Source organism: Cnephaeus nilssonii (assembly GCF_951640355.1).
Source record: "Cnephaeus nilssonii genome assembly, chromosome: 11".
NCBI lineage: Eukaryota > Metazoa > Chordata > Mammalia > Chiroptera > Vespertilionidae > Cnephaeus > Cnephaeus nilssonii.
The window spans coordinates 1,544,938-1,568,273 of record NC_137082.1 but is presented as its reverse complement, the minus strand read 5'-3'; the positions used below and the strand labels follow the sequence as shown (position 1 = coordinate 1,568,273).

Genomic DNA, 23,336 nt, shown 5'->3' with positions numbered 1-23,336 from the left:
GCCCCGGAGAGAGGCTGTGGGCGGGCGTGGCCAGCGAGGAGCTACCCCAGGCCGCCGGCACCCAACAGAAGCTGGTCTGCAGTCCTACGCGCCCAGGATGTCCTGGTCTCAGCTCAGGTGCAAACATTTACTACTTCACTAAACCCACAGGCCCCCGCTGCCCAGCACCGTGCTCACGGGGCCTCTGGGGTGCCTGGCTCACTAAACCCACAGGCTCCCCCACTGCCCAGCACCGTGCTCACGGGGCCTCTGGGGTGCCTGGCGCAAGGCACTGGGCTCTTCCTGGCCTCCTCGGGGTCCGGGCAGGGTGAGGCTGGGACGGGGAGAGAGGGACAACAGGTCTGGCATAAGGTCCCTCTGGACCCAGAACATCACTGTCTGCACACGTGTCTACACATGTCAATGCTACTTCCCACGACCTACACACACATCACACGTGACTCCGGATGTTTCCCTGGAAGCCACCAGGCTAGAATGCACTTGGCCTTTAGCTCAGAAAAAAGTCACTCGGAACAGTAATAGGCCCAAGAGTCAGCATGGCTGAGGGGGCACAGAGGGGTCAGGGCGGGCTGCCGCCGCTGGACTGGACACCTGAGCGTCCACGCCGGCGCCCCGAACACTGGGTGGTAACCACATGATGCGTTCCTCTGGGGCAGGGCTTTTCTCCCATGAGTGGGCCAGGAATGAAAAATACTCTTCTCGAAGCTTCAGTAAATCTTCCATGAAAACAAAGGGTCCTCGCTGAGGAGCACACGCTTCCCGCCCCGCCCCGGCCAGGCGGGGTGAGCAGACAACGTGAGCCAGGCAGACAGCCCCACGCCAGCCCACAACCTCCGTCCTGTCTTAGCAACTCGGTACAATCCAGTAGGAGCAGCTCATGGTTGCCTTGGTAACCCGAGGGAGTGAAGACATTAACAAGAGTACACAGTTGAAATCACTTGTTGGATTCTAAAAGCACTTCTGCTTGATAACTGCATTTAAAACCTCAAGCCCCCAGCTCAGCAGGCTGCTGTCAGCACAGACGGCTCTCTCGTCCAAGGCCTCCAGCAGCTCAGCGCAGGCGGTCCCTCGGCACGGGCCCTCGGCAGGTTTGGGGCAAAGCCTCTGTCCCGGCCACTCCCCGCGGCTGCTGCTCGTCAGGCCCTATCCGAGCCGGTGGGCGGCGACACCAAGTGAAGAGCAGACCGCACTGCTGTCCCTCTCCTCGCCGACCGCTAGCAGGGGGGCAGGTGGCGTTTCCATCGGCTCAGACACCGCCTCCTTCTCACTGAGTTTGGCTCAGCTCCAGCAGGCCTGGGGCTGCCTATCAGGGACTTGGCAGTGTCTGGAGACTTTTTGATGGTTACAACTAGGGGCGGGTTGCTACCGGCTAACATCCCAGGACACCCCACACGGAGTCACCCAGCCAGGCCGAGACCCTGGTCAACCCAGCACCCAGCAGACACAGTGGCCATGAGGCTGAGAAGGAATCGTCAGGCTATAGTGTATGCTGGACACCACTGTTTAATGAAGACAGAGTTGCAATTTGGGGATAAAGAGAAAGTTTGGGAAACAGATAGTGATGGCTGCACAACAATGTGGCTGTATTTAATGCCAGTGAACCTTACGCTTAAAATGGTTACAAGGGTGTCGTTCGTGGCTCGCGTATTTTTACGACAGCGATGCGAGCCACGGCGCCCGGGGCCGGAGGGCAGTCTTCCACTGAGGGGAGCGGAAACAGGCTCCCAGGGTCCCCAAAGCCTTCGGGCAGCAGCGCGGGTGCCCCCCAGCACACGGCATTGGTGGCATTTTCTAGGACTTATCACCCCAGTTTGCTGCCTTCTGCCTATCCCTGTCCACTCACCCGGTTGATTTCTAACCTCTTTCTGGAGAGGACTCTCCTAACCCTAACCATCGCCCTCGAGTCCCCAGGGTGCTCATTCCTCCAGGTGCCACTGAGAAGGCGGCATGACCAGAACTACCATCAGGAAGAGCACCTGACATTCGGGGAATTTAATTGCTATTCAGTCACCTGGGAAACAGATACAAAGCATCGTCCAGCGTGAAGACTGGCTCAGCACAGCGAGGTGGTGATCCCAGGGCTGCGAGAAAACACCGGGGAAGCCACCGTGTGAGTCTGGGAGTGAGTCCCTTTGTCTACGAAGCGAGCAGCCACGGCCCCACGCCGCGTCTGAGCCCCGGGAGCAAAGGAAAGGCTTACTTGAGTCACGGCCGCTGAACGGCTGCCCGGACGTCTGCAAGAAGGCTGGCACCGGGGACCCGGCCTGGCTCTCGTCCTCCACCTGCTGCGTGATGTGCCGGACGGTCTCTTTGTTTTTCCGATTCTTCCTTCGGCCCGTGGGCTGCCAGCAATCCCCTCCGGCCTGCTCGGAGAAAGGGTTCTGCGTGGCGCCGTCCCTGGCCGCGGGCGGCTCGCTCCCTCCGCAGTGAGAGGGCGAGCTCTGCTCCTCCTTGATGCGCAGAGGCCCGCAGCCCGCGTCGCCGGCCCACAGCGCCTGCGAAGACAGGTCGTCAGCGCTGTTGGCCTTGGACTCCTGGTCCTCTTTGCCGTAGCTGCTTCCTCCCTCGTGGCAGCTGGCGATGGCCGAGTCTCCAGAAGAATTGGTGGGACTGGGGCGCCGAGCCAGCCACGGGGAGATGCTCCTTCCGGCCATCACGGCGGAGAGGAGCGCGTCGGCGCTGCTGCCGGGCGGGGCGGCCATCTCGAACTCCGAGAGCTCGTCCGAGGCGTCCGGCTTGATGCTGATGTCCAGCGCGGCCTTGATGAAGTCGTGGCAGGCCTGCACGATGTCCGTCATCTGCAGGAAGCTGGCCGCGGACATCACCTCGATGACGTTCCGGCTGGTGAGGGCCAGGTGGGCGGAGTACATGAAGTCGATGATGGCCTGGAAGCCCTGGGCCGTGACGATGTCCAGGTGCGTGACCGTGGCCGGCTCGGACGCCTTCTGCACCTGGCAGTACAGCGTCTTGAAGTAGCGGCTGCTGCCGAGCAGCACGTTCTTGTGGGCCTTGAACACCTTGCCCTCGACCACGACACACGCGTCGCACAGGACGCCGTGCTGCCTCTGCTCGTCCAGCTCGCGCAGCAGGTGCCGGTAGTGGGACGTGATTTCCATATCTTCCTTCCGGTCGTTCATTGGGAAGCCTCGCTGTCGCCTCTCCTACCGACTCTGTGGGGACAAGAAGGGGCGGTTACTCACTCCGGTGGCCGGGTGCGTGCAGGAGGAAGGCGGCGAGCCTGCGGCCCCGAGCACAGACCCAGAGGGCCCGGCCGAGGATGGGGCCGGGAAGGGAGGGTCTGGTTCAAGGCCCTCAGCATGGACACGGTTTCTGGACAGAATCCTACACATACAGCCAACTCTCAACACAAAGCAAATGTTGCACAAACGAGGACAATGTCCATCAGCAGTGACGCGGAGCTCGCTCCTACCCAAACGGAAATCTAGGTTAAGTCACCTGTGTCCTCATCCCTCGCCTCTGAAGGGACACCCTAAAAACAAAGCACAAAGGGGGAAGACCTCCTACGGAAAGCCCGTGAGCCGTCACAGCCTTCACCCTGACATTTCCAGAGGGCTGCCCTCCCCGGCGCCATCAGCTCCCGGGAGGAGGCCCTGGACCAGCTCTGGACCCTCGAGGACCCCGGGCAGAGGGCGGCACCCTGGGGGGCCTCAGGCAGCTGTAGTACCTTGTCCATCTCCATGCGGCGCCGCCCCCATCCCCCGTGCGTTCCGCCTGTGTCTCCCAACCTGTGTGCCTCGTCCTCTCTCTTCGCTGCCTACCTTGGTTTCTCGGGGACAAGGTGCCACAGACCAGGCAGCTTAACCAACAGAATTCGGTTCTGGCAGCGTCTGGAGGCCTGAACCCCAGACAGAGGTGTCAGCAAGGTCCCTCCCACTGAAGGCCGAGGGACGGCGCACCTGCCAGTGGCTGACCCCCTGGCCGCCTTGGCTGTGGACCATCCCCACCCGCCTCTGCCTCCCCAGGGCACCTCCCTGTGTGCCTCTGTCCCTGTGCCCCTTCGGAGAAGGACACCAGCCATGCCGGACTAGGACCACCTCTCCGGTGTGCCCTCACCTTCGCTGAATACATCCGACCGGTTCCGGCCACGCGAGGGGGAGCCAAGGCAGCGTGTGAAAAGAGGAAGCGTTGGCTTCGTTGCCTGCTGTCCGACCTGAGTGAGTCTACTCGCCAGAGGGACAGATCCGCGGAACCAGGAAGATGGCGGGGAAGGGCGAGGAAGCTCAGCGCGTTGTACAGGCGAGCAACCTCACGGCGGGCGGCACGGCCAGTTCTGAAGGAGGGCATCCCTCAGTCAGGACAGCTCAGACCCAGTGCTTCACAGAGCCTTGTCGTGAGAAGACGATATCATTTCATTAGGGAAAAGGACGAGGACACGGAACCAAACGTAATCTAAGATAACCATCACCTCAGTAGATTCGTCAGCTCGGGAATCCGGGGACACCCTCCATCCCGGGAAGCTTAGGGTGGCAGCTGCTTTGGGTTTCATTTGAAAATCTCTCAGCGTCAGGAAGATGTCTGTGGGGTCCAGCCCACCTGGCCGACGAAGAAAAATGGCTGCCTGATGGCCAGCTGCCCAGTCACTGTTTGGCAACTGTGATCCTAAAATTGGAAGCACCCCGGACAGCAAAGCCAGTCCTGTCATACCCACCAACCGTGAGGGCACCGGAGACTGGAGCAAGCTCACGGTGTGAGGGCAAGAGCAGCAGAGCACCTGCCCTGTCCGGTGGAGTGCACCATCCCATGGAGGCACACCTGGCCGCGGGACACACACCTGGCCGCGGGACACACACCTGGCCGCGGGACACACACCTGGCCGCGGGACACACGCCTGGCCGCGGGACACACACCTGGCCGCGGGACACACGCCTGGCCGCGGGACACACACCTGGCAACGAACACACACCTGGCCGCAGGACACACACCTGGCCGTGGGACACACACCTGGCCGCGGGACACACACCTGGCCGTGGGACACACACCTGGCCGCGGGACACACACCTGGCCGTGGGACACACACCTGGCCGCGGGACACACACCTGGCCGTGGGACACACACCTGGCCGCGGGACACACACCTGGCCGTGGGACACACACCTGGCCGCGGGACACACACCTGGCAACGAACACACACCTGGCCACGAACACACACCTGGCCGCAGGACACACACCTGGCCGTGGGACACACACCTGGCCGCGGGACACACACCTGGCCGCAGGACACACACCTGGCCGTGGGACACACACCTGGCCGCGGGACACACACCTGGCAACGAACACACACCTGGCCACGAACACACACCTGGCCGCAGGACACACACCTGGCCACGAACACACGCCTGGGCACGGGACACACACCTGCCCGCAGGACACACGCCTGGCCGCATGACACACACCTGGCCGCGGGACACACGCCTGGCCGCATGACACACACCTGGCCGCAGGACACACGCCTGGCCGCATGACACACACCTGGCCGCGGGACACACGCCTGGCCGCGGGACACACGCCTGGCCACGAACACACGCCTGGCCGCGGGACACACGCCTGGCCACGAACACACGCCTGGCCATGGGACACACGCCTGGCCGCGGGACACACGCCTGGCCGCGGGACACACGCCTGGCCGCGGGACACACGCCTGGCCGCAGGACACGTTTTAAATGGGACACGTGTTGAACAGACAGGCCACAGAGAAGACATGCGGTGGCCGAGCGGGGAGCTGCCCTCCGGGGAACGCCGAGGCCCCTGCCCTCCCGCCAGGATTCGGAAGGGGGACCACGCCAACGTGCGCGAGGAGGGGCGCACGGGGACCCGCACTCACTGCTGGGAACGGGAGATGGGCAGCCATTTTGGAAGGCAGCTTGACAGTGTCTTCAAAGTTGAGCAAATAGCCCAGGACCCGACAACTCCAACACCAGGAACCTACCCAAGGGACGTGGGAACACAGACCACGCGAGGACTTACACAGAAATGTGCACGGCGGCTTTATTCGTAACAGTCAAACCCGGAATCCACCCAAATGCACAGCGACAGGTGAACAAGCGGGGGCAGCCCCCAGCAGGCCCGCGGCAGGCGGAGGCGGCGCGCCTCTGGACGGGCACCGTGCCCCCCTCCCCACTCCCAAGCTTGTCTGAACATCCCTCCACACACCTGGACGGGGCAGGAGCCCATTTCTGTGAAACTCCAGAAAGCACAGCCTCGCCTACCGGGACGGAGCTGAGTCGGCAGGGCCGGGCCGGGCCGGGCCGGGCAGAGCAGCGAGTTGCGAGGGCTCTGGGCCTTCGCCGGCGCCCTCACAGGCGTGCGCGAACCCTTCGCTCACACCGAGTGACAGCAGCGTTTGTACGTAAACTACTCCCTAACAAAGCTAACCAGAGATCCATTTTTGTGAAACTATTCTTGCTCGACTACAAACCTGTACTTATGTTTAGTGACATTTGTTGTGGGTGGGTGTTGTCCCCCCCAAATTCATTTTTTGAAGTCCTAACCCCCAGGAGCTCAGAAGGTGACCTTATCTGGAAAGAGGGTCATTGCAGATGTAATTGGTTAAGATGAGGCCCCTGAGGGGCCCCTAACCCCGTGTGGCCCGTGTCCTTCTAACAAGGGGAGTTGGGACGCAGACACATAGAGAGCACCTGTGAGCACAGAGACGCTGCTCCGAGGCAAGGAAGAATCCGAGGGTCCTGCTCCGCCTCCTCCCCAGAGGGCCCTGAGGGAGGGCCTCCGGCGGGGACAGGATCAGCTCCGTGGCCTGGGACCGTGTGTGGTCCTGTTAGAAAAACCCGGGACACACACACCACCTCCCTCTGGAGGGGCACCAGGCCCCAGGGTGCCGCTGTGCAGGGAGAGACCGACCCTGGGCGTCTGCATGTCCCACAGAACCAGGCAGCCCTGACCCCTGGCTCCCTCCTCACTGCGTGGCACCGTTCCCTTGCTGATGTGTTCAGATGGTTCACTGTGTGTTGAAAAACCCACTTTATAAATCAAACTTATAGACACAGTGTTATTATTCATGGTTACATTTTAAAATTTAAAATTGAGCCCGGCCAGTGTGGCTCGGTTGGTTGAATGTCACCCCGTGCACCAGGAGGTCCCAGGTTCCATTCCCAGTCAGAGCACACAGCCAGGCTCGATCCCCACTAGGGGGCATGCAGGAGGCAGCTGATGAATGTTTCTCTCTCAACGATGTTTCTATCTCTCTCCCTCTTCCTTCCTCTCTCTCTAAAAATCAATAAAAACATTTTTAGAAATACGTTTTTAAATGAGCTCCTCACTGGAAAGAAACACTCCAAAATGTGAGCAGAAGTCATCTCCCGAGGCCAGGCTCCTGATCTTCTCTGTGAGAACAAATGGACGCTGTTGGTTGCGGAATGTGACGTCTCCCAGCCGCGGCCAGGGTGGCCTTCTGAAAACGCACACCTGTGACGGCCCTCTGGTCAGGGGCTCTGCAGGCCCAGCCCCACCCATGGCTCCGCTCCTCCCTCCCTGCTGCGCTCGCCTCTTTCGGTTCCTTGACTTCCATCAGCCGGAGCACCTTCCCCGCCTGCTCACATGTTACTTCCTCTCTCCTGCACCCGCACCCCAACCACACAGGGCCAGCCCTCCTCCAAACATCATGGGGTGTCCCCTCCCTGCCCAGCTCACGTCACATGGCTGTACGCCTTGACAGAGCCAAATGGTAACTGTATTCGCATCACACATTAGCCCAACCCCTTTACATGCCAGCCCGGATGTGCACAGCAGCCTGGGTCAACTGTGAGGACACCACCCACCTGCCCAGACAGGCAGCCCCCCGGCTCCCCGAGGGCTAGGCCAGAGTAGGGTGATTCCAGGTCAGTACAAAGTGCTGTGGGGCCATTGGGGAGGGGAGGGGCTGGGGGCAGCTTCCTCGAGGGAGGTACCCACAGGAAGCATTCAGAGGTGGGCCATCACTCTGAGGTTCAGAGCCTTAAGGAGCAGCATCCACACTGCACTTTTATGGGTCTGTGTCCAGCTAGACGGCTGCTGGGGCAGAGACCTGAGCCCACGTGGAGAGGAAGGTGCAGCCACCCCAGCATCCAGGCCAAGCCCCAACCCCTATGAGGTGCCAGACCACTGAGCCACCTGCCCTGGCTGTTCCAGCCCAGCTCCAAGACGGTGGCCCCGCACAACATCACTTGGGCAGAAGAACCACCCGGCTGAGGCCAGTCAGCCACAGAACCGTGAGACAATGAGCCTGTGTCTCAGGATGGACAAGTGACCCTGAGACGGGGCAGGGCCAACAAGAGACCCTGCATCCAGCTCAGGGCCTGCTGGTTGAGAATTCTGCCAGACCTCAGGGTGGCTGGGGCACCAGGTACCAAGACGGAGAGCCCAGAGGCCAGTGCTTTGAGGGGAGAGAGAAGCCTGGAGCGCAGCCACCACAGGGTCCCAGGCGTCCTGACTCGGGTTCTGGCACCTGGGAGAGTGGCCTGGGCGGGAGGCCCTGAGCATGCACCTGAGGGCGGAGTGGCGCGGCAGCTCTGGGGACTTCCCGTTTCTCTGCTTCCGCGGGGGAAGTTGGTCTGGGCTGGAAGCGAGAAAGGGGAAGACGTCACCTCAATGCGTGTGCCCAGGCACCTCCTGCCACTCTGGGTCGGTCTGGACCTTCCGTCTGTGAACCATGCTTGCTCTTTTGTTTTAAGTCCTCACCCAAGGGCATTCTTCCACTGTGTTTTAGAGAGAGGGGAAGGGCGAGGAGAGGAGGGAAAGAAACACCCACATGACGGGAGAGAGACACGTCGATTGGTTGCCTCCTGAACGTGCCCCTATGGGGGTGGGGACTTGCAACTGAGGTACAAGCCCTTGACCGGGAATCGAACCTGGGACCCTCTAACCCAGTGGTCGGCAAATCGCGGCTCGCGAGCCACATGCGGCTCTTTGGCCCCTGGAGTGTGGCTCTTCCACAAAATACCACGTGCGGGCGCGCACGTACAGTGCGATTGAAGCTTCGTGGCCCAAGCGCAGAAGTCGGTTTTGGCTCTCAAAAGAAATTTCAATCGTTGTACTGTTGATATTTGGCTCTGTTGACTAATGAGTTTGCCGACCACTGGACTAAGACACTGCCCCAAAACGGCCAAAGCAGACCATGCTGATCCTAACAGGCAGCGACACTCCCGTCAGCTCACCCCAGGACACAGGCTTCGGCAGATCTTGGGCCCGGTCGCGGGAACGCAGGCGGGCGGGCGTGCCGCCTCCTCCCCCGAGGCAGGCCCACGGCTCCAGGCCGAACCGGCTCAGTGCTCACTGTTGGAGTCAACAAAACTATAGGGCTTTTTTTTTTTTTTTTGCATTAAACCTTCGAGATTGAAACCCTACATGTTCAACTCGAGAAATACTTTTAAAATGTCTACACGCTGGTAGAAGTCGGAAGAGACAGGCAGGCCCTGGCCCCAGGACAGGGCATGTGGGCGGCGAGGCTGTGCGCCCGTGGCCACTCACCCGTGGTGTCCAGGCTCCGAGCCGCCATCGGAGGTGACGGCTCAGCACTCGACCCCACGCGTGGGTCTGATGTTCTGGTTGCCACAGCTCACAGCAGTCAGGGCAGCAGTACAGTCATGCACCTCCCTGGGCTGAATCGTGACCCCAAAAAAGACCCGTTGAAGTCCAACCCCAGTACCTGTGAATGTGACCTTATTTGGAAAAGGGGTCATAACCCAATAGGACTAGTGTCCCTGTGAAGGACATGTAGGTGCAGGCATGCACAGAAGGAAGCCACGTGCAGACGGGGCAAGCGGGAGGGACGTGGCCTGCGACGCGCCAGGGGCTAAGGGCACGGGACAGCTGAAGAGGCGGGAGGGACCCTCCCTGGGGGATCGGCCTGCCCACCTTGGTTTCGACTTCTGGCTTCCAGAATGGTGACAAGATACACTTTCATGGTGGTCCTTTGTTACAAAAGCTCTAGGAAAAGTCACATCAACTTGAGAAAATTTTTAAAATTTTATTAGAAAGAGAATAGGTTTAACAAGGCAGAAAAACAGAAAAACCACTTCTGTGAATGTAAATCTGAGACACCCTACGCCTTGTGCTCCGTGCCAGCAAGAAAAGAATCTAAGTAGGAAATAAAAGCAACGCCGTCGACGCCCTGACCGGGTTAGCTCAGTGGATAGAGCCTCGGCCTGCGGACTCAAGGGTCCCGGGTTCGATTCCGGTCAAGGGCATGTACCTTGGTTGTGGGCACATCCCCAGTAGGGGGTGTGCAGGAGGCAGCTGATCGATGTGTCTCTCTCATATTGATGTCTCTCTCTCTTTCTCCCCTCCCTCCCTCCGTTTCTCCCACTCTTTAAAAAGCAATGAAAAATGTATTCTCGGGTGAAGATTAACAAAACAAAAAGTTGTGTCCCTTGAAAACAAGAGAAGCCACAGTCTAGGAGAGGAGCTGCGTGCGCAGCAGGCCGGGCCTGGCTGCCCCGGGCCTGCACGCCGAGGAGCACAGATATTGGTTCAAACTGAGTCACACATCCACTCTGGTGTCCAGCAGAGTTTGAACTGACCGAGCTGACATCATTTCTGCAAGAGCAAAGGCCTTTTTGAGGATCGATCTAGGAACCAGGAGGTCACGGTTTGATTCCCGGTCAGAGCACTTGCCCATGTTGCGGGCTCCATCCCCAGTAGGGGGCGTGCAGGAGGCAGCCGATCAATGATTCTCCCTCATCATTGATGTTTCTCTCTCTTCCCTCTCTCTCTTCTTCCACCCCCCCTTCCTCACTCTGAAATCAATAAGATATTTTCCTTTTTTTAAAAAAAGAAATTAGTTATCAAGCCCTAGCTGCTTTGGCTCAGTGGATAAGAGCTTCGGCCTGTGGACTGAAGGGTTCTGGGTTCGATTTTGGTCAAGGGCACATGCCTGGGTTGTGGGTCTGATCCCCAGGGGGGGGAGTGCAGGAGGCAGCCAATCAATGATTCTCTCTCATCATTGATGTTTCAGTCTCTCTCCCTCTCCCTTCCTCTCTGAAATCAATAAAAAATATTTTTTAAGTAAATAAATAAACAAAACAAGAAAAGAGCCAGGCCTTTGGGAGGTCCACGCTCACAGGAGCTGAAGGAAGGAGGGCGAGGCGGGGGGGCAGCTCCGCCCTGGCCCACCGCCCGGCTCCTGCCCGCGTCGACATCGCCAATATGCCAGGTCCACAACTGGCTGGACCTCAGCGGCCGACGGAACCTCTGCCCGGGGGCTGAGCAGCACCAGCTCAGGGCACAGGCCAGGCCGCAGGAGCCTGAGGCGGGGACATGTGAAGGACACAGGAGCCAAGCTGGGCCAGGCCAGGCCAGAAGTGGGCCCCAGCATGGGGCGTCCCCTGGACCCACAAGCATTCAGCCCAGCAGCAGTCAGAGGGGCCTGGGGAAGGGCGGTCTTCCTCCCTGGCCAGACCCAGGCATGGGTCACAGCTGTGACCGGGGAGGGCCAGTCACCCATGCCCTGTCATGTGAGGGAAAGGCCCTCCGAGCAGGGGCGGCTCCAAGGAGCTTTAAGAAATGAAACCCATGACTCACGGGGAAGAAGTGGCCCCCCCAGGCCTGGCGCGGGGATGCACCAGAGAGGGCTGCGGGCTCCGGGGCCTCGGGCACACACGGCTCTCCACGTCCGCCCTCCCACAAGGGCACAGCACGCGGAAGGAAGCGGCATGGACGGTGCTGGCTGCTCAGCCGGGCAGTGGGGAAGCCCCACCTGCCCCAGAGCCCGCACCAGACCCAGGTCCCTCCTGGGGGTGTCACCGTCCTCAGGGCCCTGCTGCGCAGGAGCTGCCCACACGGGGTCGTGGAGTGCAGTCAATGCCTGTTGGGCAGCCCCGGGTGTGCCGGAGCCTGCGCCGCCTCCCCAGGCCCTGGCAGGAAGCAGCCCTGAGCTGCTGACACAGGGAAGGTCTCGCTGGGTCCTGGGCGAATCCCTCGTCCCGTCTCTTCTGCTTTTAAAATCAAAGTGAATCCTATGACTTAATGTTAAAGTGTTAAAGTTGTCTGGGTCTAAAAGAAACCCAGTGAAATGTACTAGATCTGAAAGAGTCCAAAGGAAAATCTGAATTGTGAAGCCCTAAAAACCCTAAGGTGGTGGTGACGCGCGACCAGGGGACCTCAGGCGCGCCTGGCAGTGGTCACGTGGGTCACAGACTCCACCAAGGAAACAACCGAAAATGCTTTGTTCAAAGGTGTTCCCAGCGCTGCCGCTTGTGATGGAAAAGCAGCAGCACCCAAGGGCCCACCAGGAGAAAACGGCCGAGAAGACTGGCACGTTCAAGAACACAGCGCCCCGCGGGGAGCAGGAGCAGGCCCCTGACGCCAGCGCTGAGTCTATAAGGAAAATACGGGCGGGAATCGGAGCAGAGACTCCGCGTCCCCAGGATCTGTGCTCACATCCCCTTTCCCTCCAAAGCAAGGTCCTAGTCACAAGGCTCCACCGCGAACCGTGGCCTCCAAACGCTCCCTGGCAGGACGGCACCCAGAGGAAGCGTCCCGAGGGGAGGCCAGCATCAACGCGAGAAACCAAGCGCCTTCCTTGCTCCCAGTGGGAGCGCCAACAGGGGGGCGGGGGGCACCGAGGGACACTGTGTGCTTGACTCACAGACTTCCCGACAGCACAGCACGGGTGGCTGCCTCCTGGGTCCTGGCCCTGCAGCGACCGGGGGCCCCACACTCAGTGCTGCTTCAGACTGTCTCAGACCTGCTGGCCACACTATTTGCTGCATCAAATGCCACGTCACTAGAGCACACAAGCAAGTCTTCTCAAGCACTTCCATAGCTGTGCCCCTTCGCTTCCCGGGACCCTCAGGTGAAGCGTCCAAAGCTCTGCTGGGAAAGGCGCCCGGTCTCACCAGCCGCCTGGGGGGCAGAAAAGGGCCTGGCGTGGCCTGGTTGGGGCAGGTGGGCACAGGTGCCCAGTGGACGGCCCCCTCTTGGCCCTCCACTTCCCCTGTGGATAGGTACCCCGGGCCCCCCCTCCGCTCACCCCAGCGAAGTGCCTGGTCCCCTCACGCCCGCCCTGGTGGTCCTGTTACAAGAACCGCACGGCGCTCTCCACAGCAGCGTCACCACTGGTCTCTCTCCGGCACTTCCTGCGGGACACGCGGTGCAGGGGAGCAAGGACCGCGCTGCGCCCGCTGCAGGTGCGGCCCGCGTGGGGCGTGCCGGGCGCACTTGCTAACGCGTGGTCTGCCGGGCGGCCGTCCGTCGGGGGCACGGCCGCCGTGACAGGCGACAGCTGGCTGTGCAGAGCAGCTTAGACTGAGGCAGGGACGGGGAAGGGCTGAGCGGAAGCGAGTCGGGCGAAGGGAAGCGCGAACGTGCTGCTGTCAGAGCGTGTCCCGTGCAGGTGCGGTCTGGGATGCGGACCCTCATTACCGTGACCCTAGGCCAGTCTGACTGGCGTCCTTAAAAGAAGAGGGGCGTCTGCTGGTGCCCTCGGGGGCCGGAGCGTCGGCCTGCACACCACAGGGCCGCAGGTCCAATTCCTGGTTTGCAGATTCATCCCCAGGACCGGCCGCAGAGCGCGTGAGGCAACCGATCGATGTGTCTCTCTCCTCCCCTCCTCCCTCCCTCCATTCTCTCTAAAATTCAACGGGAAAAAAATATCCTCTGGTGAAGATTAACAAAAACCAACGAAGGGAAATCTGGATCCTCAGGAGGCGGCCAGGACCCCAGCATGCGGCGGCCGCAGACGCTGGGAGAGGCCGTTCTGACTGCTGGCCTCCCGGATGTGACCGGACACATCTCTGCCATTTGTTTACTTACTTATTTAATCCTCACCCGAGGGTATTTTCCGATTGGTTTTTAGGAAGAGTGGAAGAGAGAGGGAGAGACAGAGAAACATCGATGAGAGAGAAACTAGGGCCCGGGCCGGGGAGGAGCCTGCAGCCAAGGTACGTGCCCTTGACTGGAATCGAACCCAGGATCCTCTGGTCTGCAGGCGGACGCTCTGTCTACTGAGCCAAACCAGCCAAGGCAAAGCTCTACCATTTAAAGGCACCAGGTTTGTGGTATTTGTCCAACGGCCTCAGAAACTCGTAACACAGCAACTTGACTCACCCACTTCTCCCAACCGAGACGACAGGAAAGGCCCCGAGACACGGACTGAGACCCCGACAGCCTGCCAGTAGGGCCTGCCCCATGCAGTAGCTTGTGGCGGGTCCAGCGGAGAACTGCCGAGACAGTCCACCCCTTCACTCCCAGAAAGCCACGAGGCACAGCCACTCACGCCCTGGCCAGCGCCAGCAGCTGCGGAGGGAAAGGCGTGAGCAGGAGACAAGTGTGGGCTCCGGCCCTCCAGGGGCAGCTGGACAGGGAGGAGGGACCCGCTGTGTGCTAGACCCCAGGGGCGGTGCACACAGCTCAGCTGCACCGAGAGCGGCTCCTGGCCCCTCACAGACAAAGCTTACCTAAGTCACATGCTCCTGTCAGTGTGTCAAGAAAAATAAAAACAAAACATCAAACTCATGACTGCATGAATATTTTTGATTCTTAAGACAAGGCACAGCCCTAGCCGGTTTGGCTCGGTGGATAGAGTGTCAGCCTGTGGACTCAAGGGTCCCAGGTTCGATTCCGGTCAAGGGCATGTACATTGGTTGCGTGCACATCCCCAGTAGGGAGTGTGCAGGAGGCAGCTGATCGATGTTTCTCTCTCGTCAATGTTTCTAACTCTCTATCCCTCTCCCTTCCTCTCTGTAAAAAATCAATAAAATGTATTTTAAAAAAAAAAAGACAAGGCACAAATAAGTTTAAGTACAAAGTGAGATTGGCCAGGCCAGTGTGGCTCAGTGGTTGAGCGGCAACCCAGGAACCAGGAGGTCATTGGTTCAATTCCTGGTCAGAGCACATGCCCAGGTTGTGGGCTCAACCAGTATGGGGCGTGCAGGAGGCAGCCAATCTATGATTCTCTCTCATCATTGATGTTTCTCTCTCTCCTTCTCTCTTCCTATCTCTCTAAAATTTTTTTAAAAAACACTTATTTTTAAAAAAAATTAGATTGTTGCGAGCAATATTAAGCAAATACAGGTGACGGACAGGTGAGCTGAAAGGTGGTGCTGTGCCCGCTGTGCTTCCCCCAGGGACACACAGGCACTGATCTCGAAAGTGAAGGAGAATGACCACCGGCCCTTCGGGGGAGCGATGCAGGCCCGGAGGGGCCCGCCCCTCCCGACGCCCTGGCCGCGCACAAGCACCGCGGGCATATCTCAGCTCCACTCCATCCGGAGAGCTCTGCTCATCACTCAGAAGCACGGGCCTCTTCCCCCGGAGCCTCAGGCCTGGCGCTCCGCCTCCCTTCGCCCCAGGGTCTCTGGCACTTGGAGTTCCCACCACGCAGGAAAAAAGGCGAAAATATCCAGCACCAGGGGCCGGACCAGAAGACAAAAACATTTAAAACCCGCCTCCCAGCCCTGGCAGGTTGCTCCGTGGTTAGAGCATTAGCCGTGGGTCAGGGGCACGTACCTCGGTTGCAGGTTCCATCCCCAGGCCCTGGTCGGGATGGGTGAGAGGCAGCCAGTCGATGTGTCTCTTCCACATCGATGTTTCTCTCTCTGTCTCTGCCCCTCCTTCCACTTTCTCTCTAAAGATTAACAGAAAAAATACCTGGGGTGAGGATTAAAAAAAGATTAAAAACCGCCTCTCAGCCCCGGAAATGTTGACTCCACTGTCCAACCAAATTCAGGGAGCGACTGTCAACCCAATTTGAACGACAAGGGGCGTGCAGAGAGCCTGCCGCTCACTCCTGCTCTAGCTCATTCTGCTGCCAGCGACCAAGGAAACCGGGGCAAGTCAAAACGCCCGCTATCACACGTGCCCCGCCCAGCGGCCTGGAGGGCTGTCACAGATGCACATGTCTGCGGATGATTTCTGGAAAGTTCTCCACACACTCTGAGGCTCAGGAGAAGAAAAGTCTTCACACAGGGCACGCTCCTGCACCAGCACAGAGACGGGCACCGCCACGCCTCACAGAGAACACACGCACTGCTGTTTCTGGAGTCGCCCGAGTACAACCAGAAACGAAAGCAAAAGTGACCGCAGTCACCAGCAGGTGCCACTCACGCTGTGCCCGGAGGGGTCTCTCCGAGGAGCTCCGCTCGGACAAGAGCCTCGGCTCTGGTCTGATAAGGGTTCCGACTCCCTGAGCTGCCTCTGGAAATCAAACGGCACACACACACTCACACACTCACACACACACACACTCTCACACACTCACACACACACTCACACACACACACCCTCACACACTCACACACACACACACACTCACACACTCACACACACACACACTCTCACACATACACTCACACACTCACACTCACACACACTCACACACACACTCACACACACTCACACTCACACACTCACTCACACACACTCACACACACTCACACTCACACACACACTCACACACACTCACACACACACTCACACACACACTCACACACACACTCACACTCACACACACACACACTCACACACACTCACACACACACACTCACACACACTCACACACACACACTCACACACACACACACACAAACTCACACACACTCACACACACTCACACACACACTCACACACACACTCACACACACACACTCACACACACACTCACACACACTCACACACACTCACACACACACTCACACACACACTCACACACACACACTCACACACACTCACACACACTCACACACACACTCACACACACACTCACACACTCACACACACACTCACACACACTCACACACACACACACACACACTCACACACACACTCACACACTCACACACACTCACACACACACTCACACACACACTCACACACACACACACACACACACACCAGCAACAGCCGCTCCAGGTCGGGGAGAGGGCGCCTGCGGGATGCTGCCCAGACGTCCAGCCCGGGGACCTCCTGGGCGGCCCGGTGCTTGCCACAGGGCACCGTCTCTCGCTCAGGGCCTGGCAAGAACGTATGTCTGTAACTTTCTCTGATCTCAGAAGGCTGTACAGGAAAACCACCACCTTTACCTGGTACTCAGCAGTGAATTCTCACTCCTACCATCTTAGCGAAGTGATGAGAGTGCTGATGGAGAGGAACCGCGAGATGCCCGCACCAGGCAGGGCGCACGGAGGGCAGCACCTGTCCCTGATCAACCTGAAGCCCTGCCGGGCCGCCCCGTGTGCGACAGGCCGCGCCTGAGACTCCGGGCCACGTGCCCTGAACCCAGAGACACTCCGCACGTCAACTGCTGCGGGAGGACGCCGAGGTGGCACCGAGCACGCTGCCCGGTCCACGCAGTCGGAGGCGGCGTGGCCAGAGCTGGGACCAGGACACAGAGCTCCTGCCCTGCTGCGGCCGCCGCTCCCGGACAGTCGGGTGTCTCACGGCTGCATCCTCCTCTCTGTCCGACTCCGGTGGTGGCCTTGCTCCTCTGGGGACGTGGGCACGTGTGGCTGCGGAGTGCTTGTCGAGGCTGCCGCCACGGGGCTGGCAGGGACCCGGGGCTTTCAGTGCAGATGGGAGGCTCAGGTGCCACGAGGGTGCATTACAGGCCAGAGGCCTGGGGTGGTCCCCAGCTAAGGGCCCGGTCCCCCTGGACAGGCAGCGGCCAGTCCGAGCGAGAGCCTAAGCCGCAGAGCTCCTCTGAGGATAAGACGAGCACCTGACCATCTCACCACCCCTCCCCCCCCCCCGCCCCCCAACCGACCCCTCCTGGCTGCAGGGCCCCCTTCCCGTCCTGCTGCCCCCCCCCCCCGCATGATGCTGTTTCCAATTGGCCTGGCCCACCCTTCTCATGATCAGCTCTGCCCGTCACCCCGTGCCCATGGGCAGGTCCCCTCTCTGCAAAACTACCCGGGTGGGAGGCAGGTGTCGCTCGCCTCACGCTGCTCCCGGCCACGCGGGCGTGTGCATTTCTACAAGTCTATCCGTCTGCATCTGCCCCCTCCAGAAACCCAGGGCCGCCCTGACGTTCCTTTACAGCCCCGCATCGCCCAAGCCTCGTCCCTTGGGGGGGCGGGTGTCTCAGGGAAGCCGGGCGGGAGGGCAGCGGTGCCCTCAGGCGGTGTGGTTGGCAGACTTGTTCTTCTGCCCAGTGAGGAGCCACGCTCACCTTCCACGCCCCAGGCGTGTCCCTACAATTGAGCACCCACCGTGGACCTGGCCCGGTGACTGCCCCTCGTCCACTCCTCACGGAGGCAGCTCTGTGCACTGAGACCCTCACACCCTCCGGTGCGGCCCAAGGCGCAGGTGCCTTCCTTCTGCCCCAGGAAGACGGCGGGCAGGCCCGGCGCACCACTGGGCGAGGCCGGGCTTCTGCTCGCCTGCAGGCCCCGCCTTCTGAGCAGTAGGTGCAATCGTGGGAGAGATGGAGCAGCGGGAAACCAAACAAACACCTGTGTCCCAGGGGAGTGGCTGCTCACTCTTGGGCCCTTTCTCAAACTTTACCTAAATGAGGACATTTTAAAAAGCAATCATCCCACTCCTGTGCGGGTCCCTTCAGCTCTGTGGGTAACTGGAGAGGACAGAGACACCACCCGCGGAAAGGGAAAGCGAGCGGGAGGGGGGCTGGCACAGCAGGTCCCGCTGAGGGGGCAGACGGGCGGGCGGGCGCCCTGAACCAGGACAGGCCGCTCCTCCGAGGACGAGGGCGAGGCGTGGTCTGTGCGCCCTGACAGCTTGGGAAGGCCACTGGCCCGCGGCCGGCCAGCCCGGAAAGCCGCCTGGCCGGGTCCTGCTTTCCCACAGCCCCGCTCTCGGCAGCATCAGCCCGGCTGCTCCACGGCTGGATGTGGGGCTGGCGCTGGGCGGGGTGGGGCGGCCGTTAGAGACTCAGACAACCCCTTGTCCGCCCGCCCGCCCGCCCCCCCCCCCCCCCCCCGTGAACTCTTGGGCCCATTCTCATCGCACCAGGTCACAGCAGGGGGTCCTGTGCCCCGTCTGGCAGCCCCAGCCCCTGCAGGAACGCTGCCCCGCCCTGGTCTGAGGCTGGGCCACTGCAGGTCCTGGGTAAGGCCAAAGGACTGTCATGAATAAGAATCCTGGGAATGTGTCTGATCTGATTCAAAAAACACATCTGTCAAAATGCAAAACCTCTATAAATGCTGTTGAAAAATACACCAACATTGTTTCTCAACTTTCTGCTCTAAAATATCTAGGTTAGTAATTTTTTAAAAAAATATATTTTATTGATTTTTTACAGAGAGGAAGGGAGAGGGATAGAAAGCTAGAAACATCGATGAGAGAGAAACATCGACCAGCTGCCTCCTGCACATCCCCCACTGGGGACGTGCCCGCAACCAATGTACATGCCCTTGACCGGAATCGAACCTGGGACCCTTGAGTCCGCAGGCCGACGCTCTATCCACTGAGCCAAACCGGTTTCGGCTAGGTTAGTAATTTTTTAAATCCCAAAAGTGATGTTTAGAAATATTTAGTGCCCTGGCGGGGTGACTCGGTTGGTTGGAGTGTGGTCCTGTACACTTAAAGGTTTTGAGTTCAATTTCTGGTCAGGGTACATACCTAGGTTGCGGGTTCAATCCCTGGTCAGGGTGCGTACAGGAGGCGACTCATTGATGTTTTCTCTCACATCTATGTTTCTCTCTCTGCCCCCTCTTCCTCTCTCTCTCTAAAAAAAAAATACCCTCGGGCCGAAACCGGTTTGGCTCAGTGGATAGAGCGTCGGCCTGCAGACTCAAGGGTCCCAGGTTCGATTCCGGTCAAGGGCATGTACCTTGGTTGCGGGCACATCCGCAGTGGGGGTTGTGCAGGAGGCAGCTGATCGATGTTTCTCTCTCATCGATGTTTCTAACTCTCTATCCCTCTCTCTTCCTCTCTGTAAAAAATCAATAAAATATAAAAAAAATAAAAATGTTTAAAAAAATACCCTAGGGTGGGGATTTTAAAGCACACACTTAGTAATGTTTAAACCTATATGAGAGCCAAACAGCAGGGCTGACAGACACTGAACAGAAGCGGTTACATAAATCATAGGCCGGGGTCAAGTTTGAGCGTCAGCCTTTTCATTCTTCTGTGGAACAAACACCAGCACAGGCCTGCACTGTCACCATAACGCGCGAACTCGGGCGGCACGCACCTGGGTATGCAGGGCACAGAGCGCTGAAGCTAGAATCGCAGGAAAGGGGGGAGCTGTCACTGATGTCACGGCCCAGACCCTAACCACACCGACCACACCGACCACAGCAGAGCCGAGGCCCTGAGGACCAGGGTGAGGACGGACAGCCACGTCTCAGAGGCTCGAAGGAGTGTGGCCTCAGCAGAGACGGTCCTCGGGCGCTTATCCTGGCAGACAGGCCCCCGAAGCGAACGTGTAGCCACAGCAAGAAGCTCCCGCTCACAGGGGGAGTCGTGGCCATCTCCCATCACTCCGCCGACTTCAGGGGAAATTCATTAAGTCAGAGAGAAGAAAAAGCCTGCGTTTTTTCTGGTCACATGAGTTGGGCAGGAACATGAGCCCCAGATAGAGTGTGGGGACAAGAGGACAGTGGTTTCTCGAACTCTCCTGGCACCTTGACAGCAGCCCAGAGGGCACGTGCACACAAAGCCCCCGCAGAGGGAGGACGCGCACCAGCTCCCGGCTGGAGGAGCGCCCTGACCCGCACTAAGTGGGTCTGCTCCGCGCGAGGCGGCTGGGCTCAGACCTCTGGTGGAGAACAGAGCTGGAGAGCCCGCAGCTGTCCCAGAAACACGGACCGCAGGGACGGAGTGGCCCAATTTCCCTTAATTTGACAAACGCCAGAAAAGGACCATGTTGGGAAGCGCACCCTGTTAAAATTTAATTCAGCTGAACATGTTTGTAAACAATCATCATCCAGTGATAAAGCCTGCCACTTCCTCCAGGGCCTGTCTGCCTCCCCCTTTCCGTGCTCATGTGTGACCGAGGAGCTGGGGGCGGGGGGCCAGGGGCACCCCGACGCCTCTGCTGGCCACAGCCAGCCAGTCCCGAACACCGAGAAGGAGCTGTAACCGGTCTGCGCACAGCAAACACAAAACTGCCAAACCTGGACACAACTCATCTCATCCAACCACGGCACAAGGCCGAGTGCGCCATGTCCACGCGAGGCCCAGAAGGCTGTCCTGGCGTGAGGAAGGCTGGGTCTGGGGTTGGTGACCCCTCCCCAAGGAACTCTCACAGGGACCCCTCCCTCTCTTCGCTTCAGTCTGCAGTGACTTCAGTCTGCAGTGACTTCTGCTTAAGCAGGCCTGTCGTTTGCTAACCCTTTCTGGAATAAAGGCATCCCAAAGTGTCAGGTGAAACCACCTGAAGCTATCAGAAAATATGCCCAATGGAAGGGTTCCACTTTGGTCAAGTACTATTGTTTACTTCATTATTCACGTAAAAAGGAAACTTCCATACATTTCCTTCTGATGAAAAAACTATTTTCCATTCTCAAAGAGTGGAAACATTGCCTCGCGCAGGCAGCAGGCGGGCCAGCAACAGAGAACCCACAAGTCTGTTATCCAAACGGGAAGTTACCTTTGATAATAAGTCCAATATGAAAGATTCCACAACTAATACAATGTAAGTGCGCCTAAGCACAGGTGTCTGCGCCCAGCCGGGTGCTAATTAACATTTCTTTAAACAATGCTGGTGACAATCTTGCCTCTGCGATCCAACTGCATCGCTCTGATTGCAGCAGGGAAAGCTGAGGAAATTCGCTGACAATCTCAAACTTTCTTTTGTTTGTATTTCCTCAGTCTCAGAAAATACCTGTTCTTTGCCCCATTTGCTTTCTACCCAGGGTCCTTGCTTTGGTCAAGCCGTATTGTGCGAGGTCCTTTAAACCTGCACATAATGAATTTGCTAGCGGGGCTGAGGGCACCCCAACTAGCCAGAGCCCTCTGTCTGGCGTAGAAAAGCCCCCATTTGACGTTGGGATTGAGTTGTCAGATACTGACTCCTGCTACCCTGTGAAACTGACATGTCTATTTACAAAGAAACAAAGACACTGCTCTCCGCGGACCCCAATCCCTCGGCTCGCCCCGTCGGCTCCGCGCACTCCTCGCCACTCTGCGCGCCTCATCCCCTCCATCCAGCTCCTCTAGCCACCCGGCCCCCAGGCCCCTGAGCCCAGATTCAGCCGGTAATTAAAATGGAGACGAGGCCGGTGCCCGGCTTCAGGGGGAGATAATGACCCCCAAGGCCGGGCAGAACGCGGGGACCCTACCGCACCCACCTCCCGCAGTTCCGACTCTTGGCAACTCGGCGCGGGCGGGTCCGGGTGCGGCTCGGAGGCGCGGGCGGGGGGCGCGCGGGACGGCGCGGGCGAGGGGCGCCAGGATGCCCCCGGGACGTCTCCTGGGGCCGGGCGTTGACGCAGCAGAAATTACCAGCTGGAAAATTCCCCTTTTGGAGGTGACGGGGGAGGGACCGCGGCGCGGCGGCAGGAGGCGCCCAGGGCGAGGGGCATGGGGCAGTCCCGCCACTGCCAACGCCTCGGCGGGCAGCCCCACGGGGATCCCGCCCCGCCCCCGCCCGCCCCGCCCCACGCCACCTGAGCTCGGGGACCGGGCCGGGGTCGCTACCAGAGCCGCCGGAGCCAAAGCCAGAGCGCGCCGATCGCCGCCGGGAGGGCGCCCCCGCGGGGTGGGGCGCGGCGGGCGCTGGGCGGCCAGTGGCGGTGACGCGCCCCGGCTCCGAGCGGCCCCGGCTCCGAGCGGCCCCGGTCCGGCCCCCGCCCGGCCCCACCGCGACACGCCGGCCGGCCGCGCGGACAATGAGCCAGCGCCGCTTACCTGTGACCCCATGGGGCGCGGGCGAGGGCAGGCGCTGCGGCCGCCGGACCGGAGCCGGTGATCGCCGCCGCCGCCACCGGGCGAGCGCTGCGTCCGGGCGGGTCTGAGATGCGCGCTCGCCTCGGCTGCTCCGTCCGTTTGTCCGTCAGTCCGTCCGTCAGGCCAGCGCGCGCCCCCGCGCCCGCTCCAACCCGGCGGCCCCCGCCGCCCGCGCGCGCGCCCCGCCTGCGGACCCCGACCCCGCCCCCGGCGCGCGCCCGCCGCTGCTGATTGGCCCGCGCCGCGCCCCGGCCTCGGCCACCGCCCCGGGCCCCGCCTCCGCCAGCCCGGCCGCGCGCCCGGCTGCTCTCTCGACCCCCTGCTCGGCGCGGCGGAGCGGGAGGGGGCGCGGCGGGGGTCGGTCCTCCTACGTCCCCGCTCTGGGCGGCCGGACAGCGGAAGTGCGGGCAGGGGCTCGCTGGGCATTGTGGGTAGCCCCCTCCCCTGGGCAGGCGGGCGGGGGCGGGGGCGGGGGTAGCGCGGCGGGGGTCGCCAGGCGCCCGCGCCTCTTCCCGCAGCGCGGCACAGCCGAGACCCCCG

At 60.3% G+C, this 23,336-nt stretch overlaps 1 protein-coding gene across 1 annotated transcript in view; it reads right to left on the bottom strand.

Annotated features, from left to right (window-relative positions):
• Positions 1-22,947, bottom strand: part of ZBTB46 (zinc finger and BTB domain containing 46) — a 45,506-nt gene extending 22,559 nt beyond the window's left edge. The window contains exons 1-2 of the mRNA XM_079784269.1: positions 22,758-22,947; positions 2,201-3,170 (exon numbers count right to left, since the gene is read on the bottom strand). Of these exons, the coding sequence (XP_079640395.1) occupies positions 2,201-3,137 (937 nt within the window). The 5' untranslated portion in view covers positions 3,138-3,170; positions 22,758-22,947. The remainder of the gene's footprint in view (positions 1-2,200; positions 3,171-22,757) is intronic.
• Positions 22,948-23,336: the final 389 nt, after the last annotated feature.